We start from the raw sequence: 920 nt of genomic DNA, 5'->3' as shown, positions 1-920 counted from the left end.
TATGCTTCTACTGACTCATATACATCAAGCTGATGGAGCAATAATTGATTATATATAACACTGCACTTTCTAGGCAGTATCTAAAGACTCATATATTCCCAATGGAAATGTAGAATATCAATGTCTTCCCACACACAGTTGTCAAAATGAATGCAGTTTCAACATTAATTCAAGTTGAGAATTACTGATGGCATGGATGAGTACAGTGAAAGAATGGAGGGAAGATTCTGTATACAGGAGACTATAGTTTACAAAAACAAATGTGGCTATCAAAGGACAGGGAAATAAAGTATTTAAAATGTTTACCGGAAGTACAAAAGTAAAGATTTTCACGTTCTAAATACAAGGAACTTTGGAAGTAAAACTGGACAAGACCTCTGTCTTGGGCCACATTTACCTGCAAACCAGCCATTTCTTCTTCTTCCTTCTCTTGGCTTCTTTCCGTATCTGACTCAAAAGGCATCAGAACATGTGGGTCTTCATGGGCTTCCTTCTGTAGGCTTGAGAAAGATGCTAGCTTGCATTCAGTGGTCAAGGTCCTTCTTCCCATTTTCATCAACATAATTTTAAATGAGAAAGTATTCAGTGCTTAAATCCAGAAAAATCACTCAAGATCAGTGTTTCTGTCTATATAAGGGAGGAAAAATATTTATGAGGCACTTATATTTTACACCTAAAAAGGAAAAGCAACAGTGCTTATAACTTTCATAAAATAAATACTCATTTGCTTGCTCTTTCCATGAAAACAAACTATTAAGTGAACAATAAATCATATGTGAACTTTTATAGGTTTGCCAGTTCCCTCCCACATGATACAATTAAACATCAATGGTCAAGTAACAGGACAGAGGATCAACTATCAGAAATCTTCAAAGGAAGAACTACTTTATTTGTGAATCATAGTAAATGGACTTTAATCA

The 920-nt window shown here is 34.9% G+C and overlaps 1 protein-coding gene across 1 annotated transcript; it reads right to left on the bottom strand.

Moving 5' to 3' along the window:
* Positions 1-397: 397 nt before the first annotated feature.
* Positions 398-627, bottom strand: LOC115071230 (zinc finger protein 728-like; the record flags this gene model as incomplete). The annotated part of the gene is given in 1 exon segment (XM_029565818.1): positions 398-627. A coding segment is annotated over 1 exon segment (165 nt), but the record flags the coding sequence as incomplete, so codon positions are not given.
* Between the last annotated feature and the right edge of the window lie 293 nt (positions 628-920).

Source organism: Nannospalax galili, unplaced genomic scaffold, assembly GCF_000622305.1.
Source record: "Nannospalax galili isolate Female #2095 unplaced genomic scaffold, S.galili_v1.0 scaffold4319, whole genome shotgun sequence".
In the NCBI taxonomy this organism is placed as follows: domain Eukaryota; kingdom Metazoa; phylum Chordata; class Mammalia; order Rodentia; family Spalacidae; genus Nannospalax; species Nannospalax galili.
This window is presented reverse-complemented; position numbering and strand designations above follow the sequence as displayed.